Raw genomic sequence first — 26,739 nt, forward strand, 5'->3', positions numbered from 1 at the left:
AAGGTCTCAGTTTAAATTGGTACAATAAAACTAGCACCATACATTTCGTCATGTGACAGCCAACTTCTCTTCAATGGAGCAGCACTTCAGTGGTTTCAGTTTTTGTTGGATTTTGCTTTACTTTTCACCATTTGATTAGTTTTTGAAAACAAAGTATGTGCTTAAATGGACATTTACACTGCCCTCGAGCTCCATTTTCAAACTACACGTGCTCAGTTATGAGTCTCGCTCTGACACTATTCCCAAAACACTGTTGTCATCTTACTAAAGGGGAAAAAAAACGCATCGCTCCGCAGTGACGGTAAATTAGTTTCAGACGCTGCGTTCTGTCTCAAAAATTGAACACACTGTTGTCCCTGTTATGACTTTCAGGGATTCAGACATATATATTAAAGTTTAAAAGTGCTACTGTTTGCTTCTGGTCCAAGATTAGAACTGTTTCCTGTGTTTTCATTTTTTGTTGACAGATTCCCAGTAATGACAGGAGATTTCAGTAATTACAGTTTAATTCTCCACCTCCCTCGTTGCCTTGGCAGCGATAAGACATTCCTGTGAATAAAAGCTGCCAAAGGTAAGAAGTGAATGTGAAAGCACGGAGCAAGTACTTTCTGTCATATCACATTGGCATCAAAGGTCACTCTAAATCACCTCTGACTAACTTTATCTAATTAATCCATCGGAGAGGCTTCCTTCTGGGCCAATCGGTCCTCCGTGCTGTCAGCTAAACACCGGATTGGACGTTGATAAGCTGTGCTGTTCTGCAGCGCAGCAATTCAACTTTGTCCCTTCAAACAGACTGTGGCAGTTCTCCTACACCCTGTCGCCACAGAGGAGCATATCGATCTGATTGTCTGTTGCGCTCGCTCTCCTCCTGGATAGTTTCATTGAAATTTCATCAGCTACTTTGATGTCAGGATAATGACGCTGACAACAGACATGGTAGGATCCCACTTTGTGCAAGAAACTGATTCAGCATGAGTGTTTAGTGAAAGGAAATGGAAGGAGGCGAAACCAAGCGAGACAGATTTAGTTTAATCAGACAAGTGAAGGAGGAGACCGAACAAGTGATGGCTTAATTAAAAGGATTGTTTTTCTTTTTTTTGTTGTTGTTAAGGAAAATAAGAAAGCTATAAAAACTGTGTTGTTTTTTTCTTTTAGGAAACAGAGAATTCCCTTCGCCTAAATCACTTATGCTTTCAGGAGCACAGAGGAATGGACATCTTTAACCTTCTCGGGAGCACAGAGGAGTCAGGCGGTGACCACCGGTGGACACCTAACGATGTGCGTTCCTGAAACATTCAACGCGGTTTGCTCCAAACACAGTCGCTCTGAGAATACGATCAAAATCTCATATTCATTTAATGTCACAATGAAAGCCTTTACCCTGAATGATAAGCGTGTTGTTACCAGCGGCCAGGCCTGACTGAGCATAACGTCGTTTGTATCTGTTCTCATTTAACCCTTTCCTAGTATTTTCTGATGCTTCCTGGCGACTTGTACTCTTGCGGTTTAGCTCCACTTCTCATGGGGATGGATTTTTTATTCATTTTGGGATTTTTACTTTTTAAATATTTCTAAAACAAACATTTGCAATGATTAAATGCAAATTTTGCTTTATTTTATACAAGCAAAATCCTACACACAGGCTCAAATAGACAACTCTGCTAATAGTTGGATTAGGAACCAAGTTTTAGTAGTTATCAGCAAGCTTCTGGTGTAAGTAATAAAAAAAAAAACTGAGTTCATTACAGCTGGTTGGATTCCTGCCATCTATGAGCTCAATGTTGACAGTGACACAAGAGAACCAGCAGGCTTCAGGCATGTTTGAGGCTATGAGTTGTTCTTGACCTTCATAACCAACCTTGTTTTAGTTTGGGTCAAATAATTGAAGCATGAACATCACAATGATCCCTAACACAAATTAAAAATAGTTTGGACATGGACGAAGCAGGCTAGCATTAAACATATCTGATGCTTTGCCCCAAGGTTGAGACTTAAACCCCTTTGGAAAATGTGTGGATTCTTCTCAAAACCCTGGTTCATGGCTGAAAAACAACAGACTTAAATCAAATGGGAATGTTTTAGCATTCATTTCAATGAACACTAAAATACTAAAATATGTTCTTTGCTTGCCACAAAAAGTGTGTCATTTGGCAACGACACGCTAAGGAACATTTAACCAAACTGCAGAGGGAGTTCATGAACACAAAGGTGGACTTGGATTTGAAATTGATTTCATTTTACCAAGAGGAGAAAATTTTGTGATGACAAATTGCGAATACCATTTTCAAATGGCATGTTGAAAAGCTTTTGGTTGTTTCGCGGAAAAGCCTTTATTGTTATCACAGCAATTATAAAATGCTTCTCATAACTGCTGTAAAAGCAGTTATGAGAAAAAAGAAGAGTGGCTGAAATGCGTCACTAAAAGCCCGAGGTCAAGTTCACTTTCATGCCCGTGATGAGTGTAATAAAATATCTGACCAGACCTTCATCTTCTTGTCTGTGTATGTGTACAAACAGTGAAGGTGTCGTAAGGTGATGTGCACTTCTTCATCTTCTTCTCCTCAGACGCCAAGCCCTCAAAGCAGCGGTGCTGATGACTTCCTGGACTCTCTGCTGCATGATTCCTCCTCTGCCCCAGCGTCCCCCCTGTGGTCGCCCCGCACCACTGACAATGGCGTTAACGACGATCCCCTGGCTGAGCTGACAGACAGTCCCCATCCAATCTCCTGCGCAGGGTTCCCCGCCTTCGACATTCGGGTTTCCCCCCGGCCTCCAGATACGGAGAACTCGCCTGCGGCAAAAGAAAAGCTGCCCGACGTGTCCATTGATTTAGGTAAGGCCACAAAAGTGGAGACATTTGCAGAAACGGGTCAGAACCGGGACATCGCCTCTGCGGGGGGAACTAATTTTTGTGTTAGGAAAACAAATTGAACAGCAGGGCTCTGCAACTAACGAGCAGCGAAATGAGAACATTGTGAGGTATTTTTCGTCGTGTTCGTCTCTGTTGTGGTGTAATGAGGACTATTAAGTGCAGGCCTGGCTGCAGGCATTTATGTCTTTTTTTTTTCTTTTTTCCCCCGTTTCACTTCATTTGGATGATTAAAAAGCTTGTTCAAAAGAGGTTCAGGACGCAACGCAACAGCCTTCTTTTGTAAAGTGCTCTTTTTAAAGATAATAAGCCGACCTTGACAAAAGAAAAAGTGTAAATAAATGAAGTCTGAAACATCTGAATGATGCAAAGCACCAGCCAAACATAAAAAAAAATCATATTTTTGATCCTTTTCATATTTTGTGACGTTATAACCAGATACGTTTGTGTGTGTGCGGGCGTGCTCACATGTTGACACGGACTTATAATTAAGTCCCGGCTCGTGACGACTCCTCCGTCACACATACATTCTTGTCCATCATTCTTTTCAAAATTGTTCAAACTCAATAACATTGAAAGACAGGTTGATGTTAGTTTTCAAGTCATGCCTCAGATTGTCCTTTGGATTTCATTCTGGACTTTGACTAGGCCATTCTAACACAGTAGTATTCTTTCTTCGTAATCGTTGAATTGTCTTTTGTTTCCTGTTTGAACGCTGGATTTGAGTCTCCGCCTGTGGCTCACATCCTTTGACCCCTCTACAGGTGTGTTTTTCAAGGATCGCCCCATTTTTAGCTCCTCTCATCATCCCAGCTACTCTGATCAGATGAACTAATTAGAGAAAATACTGTAGACTTGTGCTAGAAAACGGACAGAAGGAGTCTAATTAACACAGAGGGATCTGGAAACCATAAGGAAAACACTGAGGTTTTGCTGGACATCATTAATCCACAGCTCTCTCACATTTCAATCACATTGGCATCTGGATTCTTTCCATTTTCAGTCATTCAGCTGCGAACTTGCTGTCTGTGCATAAACGCATCAATGTGCGACAGTCGTGCATGCAGATTACATAATCAAGCTTTGGTCTGACACTGAGACCCAGATTGAGGCAAGCTTCAACTTTCAGACAGATGGCCTCAGTTTCAACTTGAGAATGTTTTGGTATACAGAGAAATTTATGGCCGGCTCAGTGACTGCAAGGTGACCTTCACCCCCCTTCTTACTCACTAACATCTTATGTCAAAGAAAAAGAGATAGAAATACCAAAAATCAGAGGGAAAGATTTATTTTTTCCTATCCAGGAATTTACTGTAAAAGCCAGTGAACTTATAAAAACTAATATTGCATATAATATGGAAACTTGTCTTGTACTGATATTAATGACAATATTTAAACAGACATATTTTGTCCCAGGTCCTGCATCAAGGCACAGCCATGGAGAGGGTTTGGTAACTTCAGGCTCTGCTTTTCTTTCTTTCTTCCTTTTTCTTTTTGGGATGATATGGATTTGTTGGCATCTTCAAGTCGTGACCTTCAGCATGCTCTGGAGCAGCTAGCAGCCGAGTGTGAAGGAGTCGGGATGAGATCCAGTTTCTAGTTTTACGGTCTGTACATCCTCTGCAAGAACAAAGAAGTTTGACCTCTTGACTCAGACTGCAAGAAAATCACAACGTCACACATTTCTTTTTTCACGCGCTGTCTCACAACTATTATCTTGTGAGACATAAAAGTTCGTCCATATAAATTGTTCTTCAGTCTGAAGGGCCCAACTTGAATCTGTCATGTCAAATAAGCAGAAGAGAATGGGGTAGATGGATATTTTCCTGATAATTGTAGAAGTGATAAAGCATATGGAAATGTTTTATTATGCATCCATTTTATAATGTTCTAATACGTTGTGCTCGTAAGATATTCTAGATTAAGAGAAAACAGTTTTTTGTATGTAAGATTAAGGGAAGTGGAAATCAGGCAGCAGAAGTAAATTTGGAGCCAGGAGAAACATAAACTCACAGATTAAATGTTTATTTAATTGCTTGGTCTTAAAAATATATTTAGTTTTGTTTTTTTGTTTTTTTTTACATTTTACTTAAGCTGAGTTGAAGAAAAATCTAAAGTGATGAAAGTCAAACTTCTCTGTTTTGACCTTTTAGATCGTTTTAATGAAAGTGTGTTACATCTTTGGGGGCTCGTTTTACAGTTTTACCATTTTCAAGACATCTGAAGTGCGATATCGTGGCTGCAATATAAGAACAGGAATCAAACAGAATAGTCGCTATCGACGCTTTCGTTCAAAGCGGCTAACATTGTGCTAGCAGCGGGAGTACAGACCCCGGGAACAAATTGGAGCATCGTCACTGATGAAGATAATCTACCAGCCCTGCTGTCTGAGTTTCTGCTCCTGTTGTGTGAAAACAGCTGCTTTTGAACTGTGACTAATTCAAACTGTGACAAACCATGTTAACTCAGTGTCTCATCTATCTGATACCTTCCTCTTCCTCACCTCATCAGCTCTTTTTATGCCTCATCTGCCTGCGGCGCTCCTTATCTTCCTCGCCATACCCTCCCCCTCCCCTGCTTCAGTCCTGCTCCTGAATAGGATGCAACCAAAAATATAATTACATCTCAGAGTTTCTGATATGAAAATTAGATCATAGAAGCACGACTTGTATCGCTCTTGATTTTATTTGTATGTAAGACTTATTTTCACAACTGGCCTTGTAGATAAAGCAGCCTCGGTTTCACGTCCTGACTCTGTTGCTGCTGTAGCAACAAGAGAGATCTCCTCCTCCACATCCTCCTGGCTCACATTTGCAAAGCACAGCTTTTTTTTTTTCCCCCCCTCCTTTTTTTTTCCAGAGGAAAAGCTTTTACACGGTCTGAAAATCACTTGACCAGTCAACAGCAGCTGCAGGCTCGCCTTTCACTCACTCTTGTCACTCTCACCCCTTAAAATCTCCACCAGCCAGAAAGCTCGAGGTAGATATGGTGCTTTATTAACGAGCGGAGCAACTGAATAAATAAATAACTTTCTGGGGGTTTAAAAGCATGACCGTAAACAGATCCGTCTTCCTTCTTGACCTAAAATACAGAAAATTCTTGTGCGGCACCCTGTGCTACTTCCTCTTAACGTTTGAAGGCGACAGAGCAGGAGCCGCTTTTTCCTTCAACCCAACTCAGTTTTGAGTTACATTCATCTGGTTTGTTGTTTTGTTTGCTTTTTCTGTGTCATTGTGCAGGCTGGGAGTCTGAGGGGTGCCATGAGGAGTTTGGCATTACATGCTACCTTTCCAACAGCCAAACCCCACTGCTGCCATCAAGCCGCGTGCTCACAGTGAAGGACCTGCTTTTATCCAATCTGGGACAGAACGTAAGAGAAGCTCGGCGTCTGTCTGACGCGCGTATATTTCCTTAAAGGGCATGTTTCAGTATTTTCTCTACTGTTTCTTTTTGATTTTTCATGAGCATGTACAGTTTTCTTTATCTCCATGTCAGAAACCGAAGAACTATTATTTCCACAAGTATTTTAGGTGTTCGGGTGTCTTAGTGCTGATTTGATTTGCTGTCAATTTGGCCGGGACTCTCGTGAATTAGATTTTAAAGCTCATTCAGTGTGCATTTGTAAGACACAGGAGAAGGAAGTCAGTAGAAATACTGTGTGAGAGCATTAGCTTGGAGACTTAGCAAACTGGCATCCTACTCAGAAATTTAAAGTGACTTTGTGATGACATATAATTTGTATATTTATTTGGCTCAGATACTAAGAAAATAATTGAGCTTGTGCTGCAGCCAGTTCATTCAGATTCCTAGGGTTTGCTTTTGGTGGGAGATGAAAAATCTGTCATTTTCAAACAAATTTACCAACATTTCCTCCATTGAGGATCTTTGGGAGAAGTAGTAGTGCTCACTCTATCATCTTCTGTGCTGCCAATAATCCAGCCAACCACATATTCTCATTGGGAGGGTCTTTGTTGCTAAGAAAACAACTGTTTCCTGTTAACAACAGGAAGTCCACCTCTTTTGTTACAGACAAAATATCTTCTTCATATATGATAGTGCATTTTTTTTTGTTATAAAGGCAAAGCTGCTAATGTTCGAGTATTGTCGGAAATGTGTGTCTTAAAATGTCTTTTGAAAATCAAAATGTGGAATTTATTTATTCCACATTTTCAAGAGTGTTAGGAATAAAATATAATGAACCTTTTCAGTTTTTTAATCAGTATTAATGAAAAACAATCAGAGTTATTATGTGCCTTGTTTTCAAACACAGACCTCCTAGTTGCAGCCCGCTCTCCAAAAAGCAGGAAAATAATTTTCTGAACTTGTATTCCATTTTAATTTCCTTCTCCTACCTGGAATTGTGTTTGACAGGCACAGCGAATTTCTCAGCAGTCCTTGCAGGAGCTTGTGCTTAATGAGGATGAGAAGAAGCTTCTAGCTAAAGAGGGCATAAGTTTACCCTGCAAACTGCCCCTGTCCAAGGTAAATGAGCAGGTTACAGACGTAGCGCTCTTCCTGCACACACACACACACACACACACACATACACACGCACACACACACACACACACGCACACACACACACACACACCGTGCCAATCTGATTCACATCTTTGAAAATCTAAATCTGGAGGCCCCGTTACACAACCCTTGCCAACTTCCTAACCCACTTTTGTCTCACTTACCTTTCTCCTCTTCACATTTTTTCTCATCCTTGTTCTTACATCCGTTTCATCTTTGTGACAAGTTTGAGGAGAGGATTTTGAAGAAGATCCGGCGGAAAATCCGTAACAAACGCTCGGCTCAAGAAAGTCGGAAGAAGAAAAGGGAATATGTTGACAGGCTGGAAGGGAGGTAAGAAATCAACTTACTGCAGCACCGTCACCGGAGGTGACATTATTAGTGAGTAGCTTGAGCTAGAAAATTACAAGTTTCATCTGCAATGAGTTGTACATCCTGAAACATCCTGTAACCTATCGACATATTTTAATATATTTAATTATCTTTTAAGTATAAGAGGTTTTGACACAGTTACTATTAATGATATAAATAATGACCTTTTGGGATGAAAGCACAAAAATATTCATGATGCTTTCGCTGATGGCTCAACAAAAATAAGAGCCAAACATATTAATGTCTTACAATCCCGGGTAAGATTCAACTGGAGAGAGGTGAGAATTTTTTAACAAGAATAATTTTTATTGTTCATCATACAGTGCCAACACAACCACAAAAAAAGCTAAACTCAGCAGAAGCTATGCTAATATGGACGTTATCCTAGCAACTTCTGTTTTAGCAAAACGTCCATTGTGGCTTTTGAATTTTATTGACCCTTATGGGGCACCGTAGGATTCAGCCTTCTTAGGAAATACGTCATTGAGAAGCTATGACTGTTTTTTTTTATATTTGCTTGGGCACAATTTAGGAAACATTATGATCGATTTCAGTGTTGCTCGTAATACGAAATACGTGTTTTGCAAAAAGTGTGAAGTTGTTGTAGTTGTGCAAATCTGAGCACATGTTTTCCTCTTTCCTCTTAGATTGTTACATTTTGATAATTGTGGGTCAGGTTTTAATTTTAGCGTGTTGGTAATTGCAAGAAACTGTAATTGGAAGTCTAAGAGACATGGGTGTTTTTAGTGTAGACTATTAAACATTTTTCATAAACTATTTCTCAGGACTGAGCAGCATCTAAAGCACTGCAGACCTCATTTGCCTCAGTTAAGGTCAAGATTTTATGATTTAGTTGAAAGAATTAAACTGAGCAAAAATAGCATCCATAGGAGGATTGCAAGGCTGAATCACTGCTGATCAAAAAAGAACACAAAGGCCTGTCTCACGTTTTCCCAAAGAGACCTGGAGGGGAATCTGTGGATTAATGAGACAAACATGGTGGAGGTGTTATGACTGCTGCCTTGGTACAATCTGTGGCAACAGATTAATTCTGTTCTCCTGGAGGACAATGTCTGACCACCTGATTGTGAACTGAAGCTCAAGCACAACTGGGTTATCAGAGAAGTGTCCACAGCTGTGGACAGCAATTTAAAGCGCACAAGCAAGTCGACCTCAAAATTCCTGAAAAATTAAAATGGAGGTTTTGAAATGAGTCGAAGAGTGGGTCAAAATTCCTCCACTCTGGTGCTGAAGATTCGTTGGCAGCTACTGAAAGTTTCAATTTGCTTCATAAGGGATATTAATCAACACGAATACATTAAAACAACCGCGTTTACGTGCCACGTTTAGCCACAAGGACTAACTTTCATCTGCAGTATCCTGGTGAATTGATGGTGAAAAATAAAGAAAAACATTTGACACAAACACGGATGAACACACTGTATGTAATTTACAGAAAATGACAATAAATGGTCAGTAATTATACAAATTAGCAATTACAAAAAGCAAGTCACACCCATAGAAAAACATTTAAAGCAATGTTTTAAAAATGGTTGAAGTCAACAATCGAGTCTCAAACCTGTTAGGTTTAGCAGCAATTGCTCTTTCACTCAGGGAGTAATGTTTGTAAAAAGCTATAATTCTTAGAATTGTCTTGTTGTTTGACAGCATCTTACATAATCTGCACTCCTTTTAGTTTACATGTTTATAATTGGTCTTGGGTGTATTATTACCAACCCTCTCATGAATCAAAAGAGGACTTTGCGATTTGGAGCAAAAAGTTTATACTGGACACAAAACAAACAAATAAAAAACAAAACAAACAAACATTTAAATCATACAGGATATGCAAGATGTGAGAGGATGTGCGACAAATGTCTCGGCGGGGCCATGAACAAATTTATAGTTTTTTTAATCATTTGTGACATAGTTGTTATAATTCCTGGGAGCATCTGTAACTCTATTATCCCAAAGACATATTCCCTCTATTAGCGGCGACAGCGATATCGATTCAGTGGAGGGGACGTGCGCCCGGCCTTATCTTGAATTGTCATGTCACAGAACGATAAGAACTGTGGGACATTATGATTATCCACTACCTCATTCACTTTAGGCCATAATCTCAGGGAACATTAATGCCGCAGAAGGCCACCACTGATCAGCGGGCCAAACACAAAGAATCTGAGACGTTCCCCGTTTATGTAGCAGAATCAGCACAGAGACGCACTTGCAGTGGTTTCGCAAAAGTACTCACACCATTTGTACTTTTCATATGACACAAGATTTTTTTTTTCTTACTAATCAAAATCCGGCAAACGCGACATATATTTGTCATCTATGTTAAACTAAAGGAAACATGTCAAGCTTTTGAGATCTCACAGGGCTCTGCTTAATCCATCCTCCGAGAATAAATGGAGTGACAGGCCGTGTGTGAGATTATTAATCAGAAAAGCAGCTACGATGCCCGGTGACATTGCGCTGAAGCTGCTGCAGAAATCATCGCAAAGGTAAAATTCCTGGTAAAATAATCTGTCAGCAGGAGCGCTATTGTCATGACTTTGAAATTCATAGCAGATCCTGCTCGCAGTTTGCTTCAGACCATGAAGGACACGCAGCAGACGTGAGAGAAAGTTCTCAGACTGAACGACACCAAAAAAAGAAGAAGAAGAAACATTTCAGCTTAGATGCAAAACACTCAATGTGCAGTGGAAAACTAACACTGACGCTAGTTAGAGTCAACAGGAAGATCAATGGGGTTAAATCCTGGGCAACTCTGACAGAAAGCGAGTTGGAGGCTGAAAAGACTTGAGACTGGGGTGGAGGTTCGCCTTACAGAAACACAACCAGCCCAAAAAAAAAAGAAAAAGTGTGTGGTCATAGCATGAGAAAATGTGAAAGTGTCAAAGCAGGTGTATACCTGCTTTTGCAAGGCAGCGTAAATGATTCAGTGTGCTTGGAGGGAATATTTTGCACATCTTGCTGGTCCAGTATGTGGTCAGCTGCCCTGCAGCGTGTTGGTAAACCACCAAATCAGGCAGAGACGCACAACAATGTGATATCCAGCTGCGAACCAAACCACCAGAACTAGTCTGTGATGGAGTTGGAGAAAGGCTTAAGCCAAACCTGAAGATGATGCAATATGACTTATTGGGAGGGTAGAAGCTTTGCCGGGATTAAGCTCAATTTAGGCATTCTCCTCCCTCTCTGTCTCCAGGCTGCGGAGAGCCTTTGAGAGCCTTACCATGCAAGCTGCCAGCCAGCAAATTCGTCAGCAAGCATGAAAAGCATACCAGCCTCCCACATGTTGGCAGTTTTACCTTATCACCCCCTCGCCCCCAAATAAAGTAAGGTGGAAGAGCATGCAGCCAAGAGCAGCAATGTCTCCAGTTTGCTGTGTTTTGTCACTAATTAAGTTCAGGTTATTTATGTTGTTCTATTGTTGTTTACAGATCTGCAAACTAATTCATCCATGTCAGGGAAGGAGGTAAAATAAGGGAGTTTGTTGCTAAAACACAAATAATAATACAAGTTATTTTCTTTTCCACTCTGGAGTTGCCCATGGTGAGAGGCTCGGGGCAGGAGTAGGCATACTTGTACCCCCCATCTTGGCACCTGTACGTCGGGGTTTACCCCGGTGAACGAGAGGGTAGCCTCCGTCCACCTACGGGTGGGGGGACAGGCTCTGACTGTTGTCTGTGCTTATGGGCCGAACAGCAGTTCAGATTACCCACCCTTCTTGGAGTCCTTAGAAAGGGTACTAGAGAGTGCCCTTCCTGGGGACTCCCTTATTCTACTGGGGGACTTCAACGCTCACGTGGGCAATGACAGTGAGACCTGGAGGAGCGTGGTTGGGAGGAACAACCCCCCGATCTGAACTCGAGTGGTGTTCTGTTGTTGGACTTCTGTGCTCGTCACGGATTGTCCATCACGAACACCATGTTCAAGCTTTAGGGTGTCCATATGTGCACTTGGCACCAGGACACCTGTGAGACGGAGCTTTAACTCCTATCTCCGGCAGAACTTCGAACACATTCCGGGGGAAGTGGGGGACATTGAGTCTGAGTGGACCATGTTCCGTGCCTCCATTGCCTAGGCGGCTTATCGGAGCTGCGGCCGCAAGGTTGTTGGTGCCTGTCGCGGCGGCAACCCTCGAACCCGTTGGTGGATGCTTTCGGTGAGGGATGCTGTCAAGCTGAAGAAGGAGTCCTATCGGGCCTTTTTGGCATCCCAGTCTGGAGTCCCACTCTGGGACGCTTCACCCGCATGCCTGTGAAAATGTGAAAAGCGGCTCGGGTGGTCGCTGAGGCAAAAATTCGGGTGTGGGAGGAGTTTGGAGAGGCCATGGAGAAAAAGACTTCCGTACGGCTTCGAGGCGATTCTGGTCCACCATCCGGCGTCTCAGGAGGGGGAAGCAGTGCAGCACCAACACTGTTTATAGTGGGGGATGGTGTGCTGCTGACCTCAACTCGGGACGTTGTGGGCCGGTGGGCAGAATACTTCAAAGACCTCCTCAATCCCACCAACATGCCTTCTGTTGAGGAAGCTGAGCCTGGGGACTCTGGGTTGGGCTCTCCAATCTCTGGGGACGAGGTCGCCGAGGTAGTTCAAAAGCTCCTCGGTGGCAGGGCTCTGGGGGTGGATGAGATCTGCCCGGAGTTCCTTCAGGCTCTGGATGTTGTAGGGTTGTGTTGGCTCACGCGACTCTGCAATATCACATGGACATTGGGGGCAGTTCCCCTGGATTGGCAGACTGGGGTGGTGGTCTCCCTGTTTAAAAAGGGGGACCGGAGGGTGTGCACAATTTACAGGGGGGTCACACTCTTAAGCCTCCCTGGTAAGGTCTATTCAGGGGTTCTGGAGAGAAGGGTCCATTGGATAGTCGAACCTCGGATTCAGGAAGAGCAGTGTGGTTTTCATCCTGGTCGTGGAACACTGGACCAGCTCTACACCCTCAGCAGGGTCCTGGAGGGGGCATGGGAGTTCACCCAACCAGTCTACATGTGTTTTGTGGACTTGGAGAAGGCGTTCGACCGTGTCCCTCGGGGGGCCTTGTGGGGGGCTCTCCGGGAGTATGGGGTACCTGGCCCTTTGATACGGGCTGTCAGGTCCCTGTATGACCGGTGTCAGAGTCTGGTCCGCATTGCCGACAGTAAGTCGGGCTCGTTTCCAGTGAGAGTTGGACTCCGCCAAGGCTGCCCTTTGTCACCGATTCTGTTCATTACTTTCATGGACAGAATTTCTAGGCGCAGCCGAGGTATTGAGGGGATGAGTTTTGGTGGCCTTGGGATCGCATCTCTGCTTTTTGCGGATGATGCGGTCCTGTTGGCTTCATCGGAACGTGATCTGCAGCTCTCGCTGGAGCGGTTCGTGGCCGAGTGTGAAGCGTCCGGGATGAGGCTCAGTGCCTCCAAATGTGAGGCCATGGTCTTGAGCCGGAAAAGGGTAGAGTGCCTTCTCCGGGTCAGGGGGGTCGATCTACGTTCCCACCCTCATCTATGGTCATGAGCTTTGGGTCATGACCGAAAGAACGAGATCACAGATACAAGCGGCCGAAATGGGTTTCCTCCGCAGCGTGGCTGGGCTCTCCCTTAGAGATAGGGTGAGAAGCTCGGTCATCTGGGAGGGACTCAGAGTAGAGCCGCTGTTCCTCCACATCGAGAGGAGCCAGTTGAGGTGGCTCGGGCATCTGGTAAGGATGCCTTCTGGATGCCTCCCTGGTGAGGTGTTCCGGGCACGTCCCACCGGGAGGAGGCCCCGAGGAAGACCCAGGACACGCTGGAGGGACTATGTCTCTCAGCTGGCCTGGGAACGCCTTGGGGTTCCCCCGGAGGAGCTGGAGAGAGGGAAGTCTGGGCCTCCCTTCTGAAGCTGCTGCCCCCGCGACCCTACCCCCGATAAGCGGAAGAAAATGGATGGATGGATGGATGGATGGATGGATGGATGGATGGATGGATGGATGGATGGATGGATGGATGGATGGATATTTTCTTTTACTGAACCATCTGGCACTTTGCACGATTTAGTCTTTTTTTTTTTAAACGGATTAAAATTTTATTTGTGTTATTAATGCCATTTGAAAATCTGAGCAGGCGCTCCAATCGTGTGCTGTTAACATCTCATTCCGGCCTGACCTCTGCCGGCTCCCATTAACAAAAGTTTCATGAGATTGTCAGTGCTATTGAGTCGAGTCAGTGTTCGCTAGTAATTAAACCGGCCTCATGCAGTGCATAGCAACAGGATGTCATTATCAAGCCCAGGGTCATAATAGGGGGATGATTTGGGGGACAGAGGGAGATGGGAGGAGGGAGCGCGGTTTGATTCGATGGACGGGATGAAGTGGATGATAACAGTCAGCCGGCGGATATTGGCAGAAGGGGGAAGCAAATCCTAACAAAACACTCTTCTTAGCCCTGCTTTTTGTTTTTCCATCTTCTGCAGATTTGCACTCTCATTCTTGTGTTCCCCCCACCCCCTGTCTGTTGCTGCAGGATGACGGTGTGCAGCGCCCAAAACCTCGAGCTTCAGAGCAAAATCCAGAAGCTGGAAGAGACTAACAAGTGAGTTATTATACATGACCGGATCATTCGTTGTAGTGATTGTTTGGTTTGAGTTTAAATATTTAAAAACTTATAAAACACAAAGTAATATTTTTGCTGAAATTTTTGTTGTTGTCGTATTTTTTCCTGATTTGTGAAAACTCAATAAAGTTAGATTTTCACCATTTTTGGCACATATTTCATTACTACAACTGCTCTAATTAAAAAAACTACAACTCCTAGACTCTTCAAACCTGGAATAGATTATTCTCCCCTTCAAACTGGATATTTAAAACCATGTTTGGGATTTATGAAACTTTTTCTGATTTGTGAAACTTCAATAAAGGTTGATTTTACCACTTTTTTGCATCTGGATCACACTAGAACTGGTCTAATTCCAAATCTACAACACCTAGACACTTCAAACATGGATCAGATTATTTTCAATTAATAGCAGAATATTTAAAACCATGTTTGGGATTTGTGAAACCTTTTTCTGATTTGTGAAAACTCAATAAAGTTAGATTTTCACCATTTTTTGGCACCTCTTTCATTACTAGAACTGCTCTAATTAAAAAACTACAACTCCTAGGCTCTTCAAACCTGGACTAGATTATTATTCTCTAATAGCAGAATATTTAGATTGATGTTTGGGATTTGTGAAACTTTTTTCTGATTTGTGAAACTTCAACAAAGGTTGATTTTACCACTTTTTTGCATCTGGATCACACAAGAACTGGTCCAATTCCAAATCTACAACACCTAGACACTTCAAACCTGGATCAGATTATTTTCAATTAATAGCAGAATATGTAAAACCATGTTTGTGATTTGTGAAGCTTTTTTCTGATTTGTAAAACTTCCAAAAAGTGCGATATAACAACTTTTTTTTTTATCTCGGTCACACGAGAACTGTTCTAATTCCAAATCTACAACACCTAGACTTTTCAAACTTATACTAATTTATTCTTCTCTAATAGTAGAATATTTAGAATCATTTTTGTGATTTGTGAAACCTTTTTCTGATTTGTTAAACTTCACTTCACTTAACAGACCCCTGCAAAAGATCTTTCCTTCCAACAGCCATCACCATCTACAATAACTCTTTGAAGAATTAATGAGTTACACCAACATTTTATTTCCCATTGGGATTAATAAAGTGGTTTTGAATTAGAATTGAATTTGAAAAAAAAACTGCATGGAAAAAGTATGAATAGTAATCTGATCTTTAGTGAAGTTTCACAAATCACATAAAGGTTTCACAAATTCCAAACATGGATTAAAATATTCTACTATTGGAGCAGAATAATATAGTCCAGGTTTGAAGAGTCTAGGTGTTGTAGTTTTGGAGCTGGAGTGACCAATATCCAAAAAATGTCCAAAATCAGCCTTTATTGAAGTTTCACAAATCAGAAAAAGGTTTCACAAATCACAAACATGGTTTTAAATATTCTGCTATTAATTGAAAATAATCTGATCCAGGTTTGAAGTGTCTAGGTGTTGTAGATTTGGAATTAGACCAGTTCTAGTGTGATCCAGATGCAAAAAGAGTGGTAAAATCAACCTTTATTGAAGTTTCACAAATCAGAAAAAAGTTTCACGAATCACAAACATGGTTATAAATATTCTGCTATTATAGCAGAATAACCTAGTCCAGGTTTGAAGAGTCTAGGTGTTGTAGTTTTTTAATTAGAGCAGTTTGAGTAATGAAAGAGGTGCCAAAAATAGTGATTATCGAACTTTATTGAGTTTTCACAAATCAGAAAAAGGTTTCACAAATCCCAAACATGGTTATAAATATTCTGCTATTAGAACAGAATTATCTAGTCCAGGTTTCAAGTCTCTAGGTGTAGTAGTTTTTAAACTAGAGTTGATTAAAGATGCGGAAAGTAGTGAAAAATTAAGTGGAATCGCCCTTTAGCTATTGGAAGCTGGAATTGGAAACCAACTTCATCTTCGTACGGGAGACGCAGTTGGTGTTACTCCAATTTCTCCCAGTTTATGAGAAACTGCAGAGCAACAGGCAGCTCAGAGTCGGGCACACACCAGTGGGCATCACAAGAGGTTTGAATGATAGACCAGCCCACCACGTCGTGTTGTGGTTCCATTGACACTTTGCCCTATGCCTGTTAGGAAATGGAACCCAAATAACAAATAAAAATGGGTAGGGCGGTAAAGTGGAGGGTCCAATGGTTCCCTGGCCCCTCCTGTTGAGCTGCGCCAGTTCAGACTTGTGGGAATAATGCATTTAGTGCACACAGATTAATTTTTTTTTTTCATAGCCCATGCTCACTGCGTGCTATTTTTACCCTTAGCAACAGTTGCCATGCTTCTGAAAATGATGTCATCAGCATGACTTCAAATGATGTCTGTGTCATGAGGCCCTTCTGAGGATGACTTTATGATGTCATAGAGTCCATGACATCACCAACTGATCAGTTAATTCTCTGATCAGTTACCACAAATCAGTCGACACAAGATTCATTTGGACGTTTTAGCACAGCACAATAAAGATGACTGACGAAACCCCACAGAGGGAAATGGATGTGAAGTCTGAGGTTTCTTTTTGGACGAAAGTGAAGAAAACATTGTCCAACAAAGTCCATCCTGGTCAAAGAAGCCCAAATTACAAAAAAAGAGACTTTCTCAGCGAACTTCTGTGGGAAGTAATTGAAAAGACTGCAGATGGACCAACTCTGCATCTTGTCCGACAAATCTTTGAAGAACAACATAGGAAAATTTTGACCTTGCTTTTAAGAAAAACTGCAGATATAAATGTGGACGTACTCTCGAAGGTGTCAGAAGAGCTCGGTGAAAGGATTTTCCAGAGTATTGCGAGAGATGCATTCCACTTTGCCAGTGGACTGCATTTAATCGCACTGCTCGATTACCCGGAAGGACACGAAGTTATTGTGGAAAAATTCAAAAAACACCTGGAGAATCCTGTTCATCCAAAGAAGATGTTAACGTCTACAAAAAGAAAGATCCGAAAGACTTTGTTTCCTACTGAGGACTTGTACGCAGATGAAAACTGCCTGAGTGAGGATTATACTCAGGCAACCATGGATTCTGAACAATTTTTGAGGGACGCAAACAGGATGGGCTTCAGGCATGGAACAGAGGACGAAAGGAGAGTTATGGTGCAAAAGATCCTATGGAGATTGATTTACAAGTCCAGCAACAGATCTAGCTATGGGGCTTACAAACAGAAGCACACTGAACCTGTCCAGAGAAAACTTGCTCCAAAGATCTGGAAAGAAGTCAAAGACATCGATTTTGTGTTTTTTGAGAAAATGGAGAAAAAACTCTGCCGAGATATTTTGCAACTTCTCTGTGGCAATGAAGATGTGGTTAGAGAACTGCTCTTCAAAATGATCAAAAGCGACAATCCAATTGTGATTTACAAGGTTGTAGAGTGCTTCAAAAGAACCCTGGCACGACCGCGGAAAATCAATCTCCGAGACACCTTTCTTCAGAAGGCATGGGGGCTCATCAAAAAGGCTACATGTTGTGGAGACGATTCAGACGAAGAAGAGAGGCAAGAACCCGCCAAGAGTGAACCAAACGTTGAGTTTAGTCCACGCTTAGCTGGGTCTGTAAATTTGGTCGACTCAGAGGTCGGTACTGACTCGGAGGAGTCAGGGCCGGTCTCCGAGTCAGGACCTGCCTCAGAGTTAGGTCCCGTCTCAGAGTCAGGACCTGTCTCGGAGTTAGGACCTGTCTCTGCGTCAGGACCTGCCTCAGAGTCAGGACAGACCTCTGAGACGGGACTTGCCTCCGAGTCAGAACAGACCTCTGCAACGGGACCTGCCTCAGAGTCAGGACCTGCCTCAGAGTCAGGACCTGTCACCGAGTCAGGACCTGTCTCCAAGTCAGGACCTGTCACCGAGTCAGGACCTGCCTCAGAGTTAGGTCCCGTCTCAGAGTCAGGACCTGTCTCAGAGTTAGGACCTGTCTCTGCGTCAGGACCTGCCTCAGAGTCAGGACAGACCTCTGAGACGGGACTTGCCTCCGAGTCAGAACAGACCTCTGCAACGGGACCTGCCTCAGAGTCAGGACCTGTCACCGAGTCAGGACCTGTCACAGAGTCAGGACCTGTCTCCAAGTCAGGACCTGTCACCGAGTCAGGACCTGTCTCCGAGTTAGGACCTGTCACAGAGTCAGGATCTGTCACAGAGTCAGGACCTGTCTCTGAGACAGGACATGCCTCAGAGTTAGGACAGACCTCTGTGACAGGAACTGCCTCAGAGTCAGGACCTGCGTCAGAGTCAGGACCTGTCACTGAGTCAGGACCTGTCTCCGAGTTAGGACCTGTCACAGAGTCAGGACCTGTCACAGAGTCAGGACCTGTCTCTGAGTCAGGACCTGCCTCAGAGTCAGGACAGACCTCTGAGACGGGACATGCCTCAGAGTCAGAACAGACCTCTGCAATGGAATCTTCCTCAGAGTCAGGACCTGCGTCAGAGTCAGGACCTGTCACTGAGTCAGGACCTGTCTCCGAGTCAGGACCTGCCTCAGAGTCAGGACAGACCTCTGAGATGGGACATGCCTCAGAGTCAGAACAGACTTCTGCAATGGAATCTTCCTCAGAGTCAGGACAGACCTCTGAGACGGGACATGCCTCAGAGTCAGAACAGACTTCTGCAATGGAATCTTCCTCAGAGTCAGGACTTGCGTCAGAGTCAGGACCCGTCTCCGAGTCAGGACCTGTTTCCGAGTCAGGACCTGTCTCCTAGTCAGGACCTGTCTCTGAGTCAGGACCTGCCTCAGAGTTAGGACCTGCCTCCGAGTTAGGACCTGTCTCAAAGTCAGGACCTGCCTTGAGTCTGGACAGATCTCCGAGTCAAGACCTGTCTCAGAGTCAGGATCTGTCTCAGAGTCAAGACCTGTCTCAGAGTCAGGATCTGTCTCAGAGTCATGACCTGTCTCAGAGTTAGGACCTGCCTCCGAGTTAGGACCTGTCTCAGAGTGAGGAGCTGCCTTGAGTCTGGACAGATCTCCGAGTCAGGACCTGTCTCCGACTCACGACAGACCTCTTAGTCCTCATGCCTAATGGTGTTTTCAGGATTTTTTCTCACCAACGGAGTGACACTTTGTCAGAAGTGTCAAAACTGGATGCGTTTCCTCAGCAGAACTTCGCAACCTACCAGAGCGGATGATTATGGCCTTAAGAGTGCGTACAAGTTTTCAATCTGAGAATACCGGAAACCTTTAGTCATCCGTTGTTACAGTCAGAGCAAGGTGGGTAGGGTGTACCGAAGAGTCAGAATGGGAGGCCGAAGGAACGGTGGCGGACTAGGGGGCTAGAAGAGGTTCGAAGAAGAAGGAAAGAAGGTGCAGGGCTGATGTATCCTTAGAGAGGTGGGGGGTGGGGGAAGCGAAGAAGGAGGGAACGAAGGAGAGACATTGAGGGGGGGCTAGTGTACCATGAGAGGTACACTAGCCAACCCTCAATGTAGAGGTAGATGTGAGGGGTCGAAGAGGGTGGGGACGATCTAGCGTACCGTTGAGTGCTGGGGGGGCGGATGGACGGCGTATTGCAAGAAGGGGGGAGGAGGTCTGGCTGTAGAAGGAGGGGGGCGAAGGAGAGACATTGAAGGGGGGCTAGTATACCATGAGAGGTACACTAGTCCCCCCTCAATGTAGAGGTAGATGTGAGGGGTCGAAGAGGGTGGGGGCGAACTAGCGTACCGTTGAGTGCTGGGGGGGGGCAGACAAACGGCGCATTGCAAGAAGGGGGGAGGAGGTCTGCCTATAGAAGGAGGGGGGCGAAGGAAATACGTTAATCCCCCCGATCTCCCTATAAATGCTATTTTATCTATATAATTAGGGCTATATGGGAATATGGTAAATGTCGCCTGAAGTGGTGGTGGGCCATAATTTAACAATTTGTATATGTTAAATTACGGAAAAATTCTGCTGAAATTCTGTAAAAAACGATAAAATGTATTGGCAGAAAATTACCAGGACATTTCCCCTTTTTTTTAATGGAAAAAATTGAAATAAAATGCTGTTAAATTACAGGAAACTTCTGACAGAAATTCTGTAAAAAACACTGAAAATATCCTGGCACAGAATTACCAGGACATTTACTGTATTTTTTATTTGTATTTTTTTTTTCAGAATTTCCATCAAAATATTTTCTATAATTTAACAGTTTTTATGTCAAATTTATCAATATTTTGTTAACCCAAAACTGAAATTCTCTCTCTTTTTACTCTGTCTTTTGTGATTTATTAACAAACTTTTTTAAAAACCTTGGACATTTCCAAATACTTTTGTCCTCCAAACCATTGAAGTCTGTATTCTAAACCATATGTTAATTATAGTGTAAAATATATTAAAGTTAATGTATTTAATATATTCTTAACATAATTTTTCAACAAAATTTAATTCTAAGTCCACAGGAAATGTAGTTGTAGAACACAAAACACTTAGTTTGAAAGTAGCTCATGCAAAGTGATGTAAAAATGAAACCATTCTACAATCAATTTGCAGACTTTATTTTGCAATTTAAGACCATAAATTGATATGTCATCTAGTTTTTATAACTAACCTTTACTATTATATATTAAGAACTCAACATATTCTTGAGCTTGCTAATGTTTATCTTCTGTACATCACAACTAATTTATTGCATTTTACTATACAAATTTTCAACGTATAAATTAAATGTAAAGCAGTCTTGACTCTAGTCTTTGAAGTCAAATAAACAATTTTGTTAAGTTATTACTATAAGATGGAACATCATAGTTGTAAACAGGACCAACATACTTCAACATAAATGCAGAAAGTCAACCATTATTTTTATGAAATACAGGTATAAATATTTTGTAAAAAATCAAATGCTACATAAACTCAGCCGGTAACACTTTATTTGAAGGCGGGTGAATAAGACTGACATGACACCGTCATAAACACCTGTCATGAACATGAATAAGCCTTCATGAATATTTATGAATGTTGTCATAAAGCGTCATTCGGTAAATTATGACACTTTTAATACAAAGTTGACATTATTGAAAATGTCTTTGTTTTGACAACATTAATCTAGACAAAGATTAATGATTGATTAATATTATTGAGTAGGTTGTTTTCTTGTCAGCACAAAGACAGTACTCTTATCTTTTATGTGACATAAGTGTCAATAAAATGATAGTATTATAAAAATACAGCTGTGGTCAATAAATCCCCACATATTTGTTAATTATTTAATAAGTAAACCAATGATTTACTTATGAAATGATTTATTTATAATATGTAAATAAGTTACCAGTTCACACTGCTAGGATCCTTTTATTGCAATTTAGATTGTGGTGATTTTGTTCTTTTATGCTGAGTTTGCATGCATTTCTAGAATGTGTAATATTACCTTAACCTCTATAATCCTATGTCCTAATTTATTAATTGAGAAGAATTATCAGAAAAAACTGTAGCAAGTTTTACATTCAATGAATAAAAATTAAATTTTGATTACGTATGGAAAGCAAATGTAAGGTATCTTTATAGTGATTGTTGTGTTTATGATATTCTATTTGGAAGCTTGGTTTTTCACCAGGTTCCAGTTTTGTCTCAGACTAACTGCGGTTGACAGTAGATTTGATGTGAATTATATACATGACTGCCTCATAAGTTTTAGATAAATCAGTGAAATGTTTGTAAGCTATTGGTTCAGTGGCTAATTAAGACACACATCACTTTGTTTTATGTCTGGAATTTACAAGGTGCATGTAGTTTTATAGTAGAGACACTTCAATGTAGATATTTAGACAAACCACATTCATAAGACAATAAAAAACATCCAAGGATAGCTTCAATTTGAAATAACACACACACGGGCATATTCTAAAATTCACTTTTTTTTATTGCACTCATTATCACTTCCAGATTTTTTTCTTTCTTTTTTGGAGACATGACCCTGCATCAGGCACGGCCACCGCTCAGGTTTACAGAGTATCATCAGAAATAGGGAAGATGTCCAGGGCGCAGCAGATGTGTGCGCCCTGGACACATGTGGATGAAAATGGTGTTAGAGGTCAGAGGAGAACATACCGACTGGATCAAGATGGTAGAAAGGCAACAGTAGCTCATTGAAATGCTCATTAAAGCCAAGATGTGAGGAATGCCACCTCTGGAAGTAAAATATGTCAAACCTTGAGGTAGATGGGCAGCAGCTAATCATATGTCAGAATCTGGCCTCCGTAGATTTAAGGTCGCCTGGTCCAAAATGATTCGATATCAACAGCAACATTAGTTAGGGAGAGTCACAATATGGTCTAAACAAAGTAAGAAAAATAAAAAATGGATCCATTCTGTCTTTTATAAATGATTTATGGTATAATGTTGAGGGGGATATTTTCTACTTGGCTTCTCACAGCAGCATAAAGCCCAGCGCTCATCATCTCAAGCTGCTTTCTTCAGTGTGACAATGAGTTTAGGAATGTTTCTGACCTGAAATCATGAAGCATTAAGGTGGCTCTAAAAGCCAGTGGGAGTCCAATCCGCTACTAGCAGGGTGTACTTAATAATGAAGGGAGTGAGTGTGCACTTTATATTCTGCAGCCTATAGCCACAGTTGTTTTGTTAGACTAAATGGATGGATGTGCAAAAATACACAGACTAGATCATTGTAGACGTAAAATAAAACCCAAACAGAACAAAAACAAGCAGACCTGTCTTGTTTTTTTAATCTGCAATGCACGGTTAAGTAAAGTCAACAAAAATATGCCCTCAGTTTGTGCATTTGGTTGCATATATTCACTTTATTTGCTGATTTATGGTAGTCTTGGTCTGCTTTCTATGACTAAGCTGGTAATTTTTCACATTGCTTATGCCCCCCTGTTGTGAATCGTCTCAGTTTTTGGTTGATCTATATTCACATAGCCCCAGGCTCTCCCTCCAGGGGGGCTGCTGACAGTCTGAGTAGGAAATGTTTTTCCATGCATTGTGTGCCGCCTTTCTCTCTCTCTCTGCATGTAAACTGCCTTTGATACAAATTATATAATTTAACACCAAATTCCGCAGCTTGACTTCAATTACCGTCCGTGATCCGGTTGTGTCGCTTCCCCTCTCTGACGCTCGGCCGTGAACCAAAAACAAGAGAGGTCGCTGGAAGAAGCCAAGCTCTTCCTCTGCCCGAAGTGTGCGGCTTCTGCTTCTTTTTGCTTCGGTTGCCAAAGATCACAGATGCTGAGAAACTCGATGCCCGTATTTCGTCTGTGGGCCCCTTATGTGAAACTTTCACACGATCTCTTTCATCTTCTTACTCCTCTCTTTGTGTTCACAGTGCTCTGCTGGAGCAGCTACGCTGGCTACAGGCTCTCTTGCCTAATAGCTCCTGCAAAACAACAAACAGAGGAACCTGCATCCTGGTGAGATGTAACACCAAAATATCCCCCAATTTGCACCACTGTGGAGCATGTTCAGACGCACTGCTTCCTTTGTTGCTGATGTACACGCGCAGGAAACGCATTAAAGCTGTAAAAAAAAGGCATCATTACAACATTCTAGGAGTTTCCCCAATATGTCCCTGCTGTGTTTCCCTCAAAGATCTAGAAGGAGTCTGTTTAAATGTTTGAACGGCATCTGGGCTCATGTCTTTGTCCAGGGCTTTATGTAGGTCACGTCCTCCCTTTTTCACTTTTTGTCTCTGTGCATTTGTTCACTTCCTCATTGTTTGTTCTTTCTCTTCTTGGCTTATGTGTTCACGTTGCAGGTTTTGCTCCTCTGCTTCTCTCTGCTCATTTCCTCAAATATTCAGCCGGTCCCTTACAGCCAACGCGGCCATGCAGAATATACAAGGACCGCAGGTCTGTTGACACACACCGCCTCACTTTTGTCCAGCAAACCAACACACACACACGCATACACACACACACACAAACATACAAAAAGCACACATTCGCTCACCTCCTCCACGTCTCTGCCTATCAGCGTCGTCGCGCTCCCTGCTGTCGACGAGCGAAGCAGGAGAAGCCCGTCCTCAAACTTTTTCACTTCCCTCGGTCTCCTGGGGCTTCGAGGACCTGCGAAGCCTAAAGGAGAAGCTTTGGACCTGGACGGTCGTCTCCACGGTGCACCTCCAGTCGCTGCGCCAACGGGAACACGAGAACGGAGATGATTACGGATCTTGGCGGAGCAGAAACATATAGAAGCAGCGGTGGTGTTGGCTTGTGTGTCAGTAGAGTGAGCACTTTAATTGCTTTTTTCAGTGTCTGTGTTTGACTGTTATGATTTCAGTGGTGCACAAACTAGATGCTTCTAGCCAGAACCTGTGCGATTATGGTCGGTAGGGAGCAACAAGCCGCACTGATGTCTGATAAAACAAAACAAAACAGAAAAAGGAACAAGGAAACTCCTCAAGGTTCTTGTTCAGGTACATGAGAAGGAGATTCACCCCTTTAATTTATTATGCACTTTAAATACATATTGTTAAATATGTCAGGAATGAGCTTTAACTTCCTCTGTAACATTTCAGTGAAATGATGATAAAGCACAGGAGCTAAAGAGGTTTTCAAAATAAAATTTTGCTAAAATGCATTTCTTGTTTTTCTTACTCGCTTCGTGTCAGGTGTTTGTGCTGCAGTTACACAAACAGGAGGTACACAGCGCAGTTGTGCACTTGTTGCTGTTAACGGTGCCTTGGGATCGTATCCATACCGTCAGAGTAAAACCACAAACCTCAAAGAGCCTAACTCACAAACCGATGTAAAACAGAAGGAAAACGATACTCAGTTTTTGCGACTCTTTATCGATCAAAACAGGCTAACTGAGGTCTTCCCGAGTCGACATTTTTCAGAATAAAAGTCGTTACTGATTACTCTGGTTTTATGTTTGGGGTTGTTGTTCTGCTGGATTGCTTTTGCAGCCTCTTGCAGCGTTTATACTAGCATCGCCCTGGTTTTAATGCCATCCAGGAAGAAAAGCTTTACCCACAGAAAAAGCGTTGGAGCGTTGTGTTTGGGGCGATGTGCGGTGTTCGTTTTCCACCACAAATACTGCTTTGCATGGAGGTCAGTTTTGCCCTTGTTTGGCTGAAGCTTCTTCAGCGTGTTTATTTCCTCTACAAAATTTGTGGAAAATATTCTCTTTGTTTACTTTCTACAGTGGATATTTTTCGCCACACTTACCCTTAATGGATAGATTTTATGGAGAAAAAAAATCTCCCATGAACAGATTCTCCCACATCCAGACTCTAATGTTTTGTTGTTGTTTTTTTTCCCAGGGCTATCTCGTAATTAGCTCCATTCATCTTTCCATAAACTCTAATCAGGTTTCCTGTGCCTGGTTTAGAAAAGCATCCCCACATCATGACGCCGTCGCCACCATGTTTCACTGTGGCAATGCTGAAGGCACACAGCATGTCTTAATTTAGGTCTTATCTCACCAGAGAATCTTTTTTTGACGTGTTTTCTGCACACTTGTTAAAATGGGACTGCTAATGGGACTCCTTTCTCGCCTCTGCCTGCAGTTCCTCCAGAGTTATCTGCTTCACTAATTACTTCACTCTTTTCTCGCGTTCCAGTGAAGGTTGCTCTTCAAGTATCGATAGCTTCGCAGGCCAGTGATTCGGGATACGACTCTACAAACCAACCCTGCTTTAGATTTCTCCAAAAGTTTCTCTCTGACCTGCTTGCTGGGCTCCTTGCTCTTAAATACTAACACCGCACGTTCCCCTAAAGGCTGCTGGTTCACCGACGTACCTCAGCGGCCTTCACAAAAAGTACTGACAGACACTCAGTTGGACTCGTAATGAGAGTACAGAAATTTTAACATGTAACACCCACTCTGAACTCGCTCCAATGGCTCTCCGTCACTGTAAGATCTGAGCCTTTCTGACTCATCAGTGCAGCCATGGAAATGCTCCTCCCTATCTACAACCTCAACACGTTCCCTGCCTTCCACACGGACTCCTTCACAGCCGAACAAAACTACACACAATGGGGAGATTGTGGTTTAAAAAACCAAAATCTCAGTTTAAAATCGTTCTTTTGTTTTATGCAGAAAAAAATTATTTTAATTTAAGCTGTAAATGTATTTATTTGCAGTTTCATGCTGCTGTTTCTAAGGATTTGTAGCACCTTCAGGTTTGATCTAAAATAAAATGGTATAATAAGAAAAATACATTATTGTTAATATCATTAATCAGCAGTTTGGTAAAAATGGAAAGGCTGTTGCTTAAACTGGATTTTATTACGTGGTATCAGAGTAAAACACAGGATATAATTTCCCTTCCACTTGATAACTATGCTATTATTTCTTTGGGTCAAATTATATAATCCCCCCCCACCCTAAAAAGAAATATACATGTTAGCTTGAGGACGATCTTCACTGCATACGCCAACATTCAGGCAGAAAAAGACAGAAAAGAAAACATTTACTTTGCTGTTCCCGTGTCTGACAACAATTAGAAAAGTGATGGACGCCGTGAAGACGCAT

General features: G+C 42.4%; 1 protein-coding gene across 1 annotated transcript; it reads left to right on the plus strand.

Annotated features, from left to right (window-relative positions):
- Nucleotides 1–924: 924 nt before the first annotated feature.
- Nucleotides 925–24,839, plus strand: LOC106908644 (cyclic AMP-responsive element-binding protein 3-like protein 3-A). The gene is made up of 9 exons (XM_088014673.1): nucleotides 925–1,281; nucleotides 2,569–2,836; nucleotides 6,112–6,242; nucleotides 7,244–7,354; nucleotides 7,620–7,726; nucleotides 14,254–14,322; nucleotides 23,588–23,672; nucleotides 24,017–24,110; nucleotides 24,235–24,839. Exons 1-9 carry the CDS (start codon nucleotides 1,213–1,215, stop codon nucleotides 24,450–24,452), a joined length of 1,152 nt encoding a protein of 383 aa, XP_087870799.1. The 5' UTR covers nucleotides 925–1,212; the 3' UTR covers nucleotides 24,453–24,839.
- The last annotated feature ends 1,900 nt before the right edge of the window (nucleotides 24,840–26,739 follow it).

Source organism: Poecilia mexicana, unplaced genomic scaffold (genome assembly GCF_051168715.1).
Source record: "Poecilia mexicana isolate PSO_F unplaced genomic scaffold, ASM5116871v1 scaffold_17, whole genome shotgun sequence".
Classification (NCBI taxonomy): Eukaryota; Metazoa; Chordata; class Actinopteri; order Cyprinodontiformes; family Poeciliidae; genus Poecilia; species Poecilia mexicana.

Excerpts from the sequence above, each read along its gene's own strand:
- LOC106908644 (XM_088014673.1), top strand. The coding sequence starts at position 1,213 with ATGGACATCTTTAACCTTCTCGGGAGCACAGAGGAGTCAGGCGGTGAC. Across the intron at positions 7,727-14,253 it reads GTTGACAGGCTGGAAGGGAG|GATGACGGTGTGCAGCGCCC; the intron begins GTAAGAAATCAA and ends CTGTTGCTGCAG. Across the intron at positions 23,673-24,016 it reads ACAGAGGAACCTGCATCCTG|GTTTTGCTCCTCTGCTTCTC; the intron begins GTGAGATGTAAC and ends TTCACGTTGCAG.